General features: G+C 32.9%; 1 protein-coding gene across 1 annotated transcript; it reads left to right on the top strand.

Annotated features, from left to right (window-relative positions):
* Positions 1-228: 228 nt before the first annotated feature.
* LOC107416041 (protein PYRICULARIA ORYZAE RESISTANCE 21-like) lies at positions 229-1762 on the top strand. The gene is made up of 3 exons (XM_016024492.4): positions 229-400; positions 680-764; positions 892-1762. The coding sequence occupies exons 1-3, from the start codon at positions 386-388 to the stop codon at positions 1476-1478; spliced, it is 687 nt and encodes a 228-aa protein (XP_015879978.2). The 5' UTR covers positions 229-385; the 3' UTR covers positions 1479-1762.
* Positions 1763-3098: the final 1336 nt, after the last annotated feature.

The following is a 3098-nucleotide window of genomic DNA, read 5'->3' as shown; positions in this document are numbered from 1 at the left end:
GTTGTGCACTAAAAAGTAAACTCAACTTTATTATGGTGGCAAACAGGCTTTAGATTAATTTTATTATAAACTTTTGATCCATCACTCGCACTTTCTTTCTTCTTCTTTTTCTTTCTTTTTTTCTTTTTTTTCCCTTTTTTTTTTTCTTTTTTTTAAGTAAACTCAACCTCATTATGGTGGCAATCTGGCTTTTGTTTAATTTTATTATCAACTTTTGACCTGTACTACCTTTTTTTTTTTTTTTTTTTTTTTTTTTTTAAATTCCTGCTTTTCTTGCTCTACTTCATCTGTTTATAAGTCCCTCCCTGCCATTAAACCCAACTTTGCTCTCGTTCAATCATTTCAGCGCAGCTTCTGATCATTCTCAGAGGTTCACAGAAAAACCATGGGGGCAGAAAAGGTACAATTTCTTTTTTTTGTTTAATTTTTATTTCACTTATATTTCTGTGGTTTCTGTTCATTTATATCATTGTTTTTGGCTCTTTCTTCTTTATTCATCCTCTCGTCCCCTTCTTCCATGTCTGAATCCTGACTTCGTTCTTTTACTTTCATTTTGTCTGCAATCAGAAAGTTTCTTTCAGTTTCTCAATTTCTCAATACCCACATGAGCACTTTTCTCCTAGTATTAAAAAAATTGATGTGAAGACTTTCTGTTTTATCTTGAGTTAATGTTTTTCAGCAAGTCACCACAATGGTGCTGAAGGTGGATCTTCAGTGCTGCAAATGCTACAAGAAGGTCAAGAAAATACTCTGTAAAATCCCTCGTGAGTCAATTTATATATATTCTTCTGAATTTTATTTGTCTATTAAATAATTTTGTTCATAAATTTTTATTTGAGCAAGTGAAATATTAAGCGGAATTGTGTGTTGGGTTTTTTTGAACAAGATCAGAAATACACGACCAGGTATACGATGAGAAGAATGGCAGAGTGACAATCAAAGTGGTATGTTGTAGTCCTGAAAAGATCAAGGAAAAAATTATCTGCAAAGGTGGTGATACCATTAAAAGCGTCGAGATCATAGTTCCGAAGCCTAAACCACCTGAAAAGCCCAAAGAACCAGAGAAGCCCAAAGAACCAGCAAAGCCCAAAGAACCAGAAAAGCCTAAGGAACCACCGAAACCTAAAGAACCTGAGAAGCCTAAGGAACCACCGAAGCCTAAAGAGCCAGAGAAACCTAAGGAACCTGAGAAGCCGAAACCACAGCCTCCGCCGAAACCACAGCCTCCGCCTCCTTGTCAACCGGTGCCGGGATGCCCACCACCGTTAGTTCCGATGGGAGTATGTTGCCAGCAATGTTACAATGGGATTCCCGGTGGGCCATGCTTTCATGGCCATGGTGGGCCACCACCATGTTACCAATACGATGGGTATTGTGGAAGGCCAGTCTTTGACAGCTGGGGTGGTGGAAGACCTGTCTATGTCAGCCGCTGTGATACTTTCAGTGAAGAAAATCCCCAAGCTTGCACTATTATGTAGATCATTTTTTGTTTTTCTTTTTTTTTGGGTTTTTTTCTTAATAAGGAAAAAATTTTCTTCTTATAATATCTACTTAGCAGTGTTGGAATGTTGAGTCAAGCTTCGGATTCCAAATGGGTTATTTTTATGTAGCACAAAAAAATTATCGTTGTTATTATATATAAGGTAGATGGGGAAATACTGGAATATTAAATGAATATGGTTGTTTGTTGATAGAGTGGGGGTACATGAGGTGTTACAATTTTTCTAAAAAAATAATTAAATAACAATAATTGAAGGTCCCATCAATGATTGCCCAATTTGTACTCTTTGTGCTGCATATACCTGCTTTTTTTTGCTTGGACATATACGTGCAATTCCATTATTTTGTATAAAATAAAATTATATTATAATATTTTAATCAAATACATCAAAAAGGGACAAAAGTAACAAAACAGTGAATAAAAACTGTTCATTATATTGGATATTGTTTTGAAAGGTTTTTTTTTATAATTTGTTAATTGTGTGCTATTTCGATTGATGCGATATTTCTCTCATTATCTAAATAGTATTTATATTGATGGTCATGTTTTTCCAAATTGTTTTCAGTACTAGATTGATTTTGTATGTCATCATATTTAGATATGTCAAATGTACAAAATTTGTTGCGAGAAGAAATTTTTAGTAAAAGAAAAACTTGTAGGATTATTTGTTGCATGTGGAATCAAAAACAATATGTTGTCACGATTCTTGTTGTTATTAACGTCATTATATACACTGATAGTGCAAGAAAATAAAAATAGAAAAAATGAAGTTGGTTATTAATTTCTTGGATATAATTATATATATATATATATGTTTATTTTTTGGGCTCAACGTGCTCAAAGCTTCAAACAAGTTAATAATAATGATTTCAAATTTTCAATTTTCAATTATCAAATTAGAAATAATGATTTCCAATTTTCCATGGTATAATCGATAAACTTATCATGTACAAATCAATCCTTCTCAAAATGTCCCTCAACAACACAAAATAAAGACGGGGAAAATGAAACAAGGAAAAAGTGTTGGTTTCGTGAGAGCAACGGGCAAAAAGTGCACATGCGCGCTTTGCATATTGTTAATTTCTACTTTCAACAAATGATTGCATTAATTTTCACCACCACCATCTTTTTCCTTTTTCTTTTTCTCTTGAGTGTTTTATTAGATAATCTTGGAGGTCTATTTTCAAAATTCCAAATAGCAACATAAACATCAATAATTTCTGGCTGCACAAAATTTTCCAATCTATTTGCTCTGCGATTGGCGTTGATTACGTAATCCTTATCCGCTATTATAATTAATTGAGATAGTGTCTATATAAGATGGTTATTTGTCAATTACGTGTAGCTATGGAAAACAACCCAAAATAGAAAACAAGTTTGGGAAATCCCAACACTTGTAAAGTGAATGGGATAATCCAATTACTCATCAAGGACCTCACTTACTAATCAATGTGTCAATTTTCTTTTACATATAACAAATATATATACGCACACACATGTATAATTTTCTTTATCAGATCAGAATTCATCCGATTATATGTAATGAACATTTTTTTTTTTTTTGCTGTTTATTATATGTAGTTGGATGAATTTGCAA

This window comes from Ziziphus jujuba, chromosome 1 (assembly GCF_031755915.1).
Source record: "Ziziphus jujuba cultivar Dongzao chromosome 1, ASM3175591v1".
Taxonomy (NCBI): Eukaryota; Viridiplantae; Streptophyta; class Magnoliopsida; order Rosales; family Rhamnaceae; genus Ziziphus; species Ziziphus jujuba.
This window is presented reverse-complemented; position numbering and strand designations above follow the sequence as displayed.

Excerpts from the sequence above, each read along its gene's own strand:
- LOC107416041 (XM_016024492.4), top strand. Across the intron at positions 765-891 it reads AATACTCTGTAAAATCCCTC|AAATACACGACCAGGTATAC; the intron begins GTGAGTCAATTT and ends GAACAAGATCAG.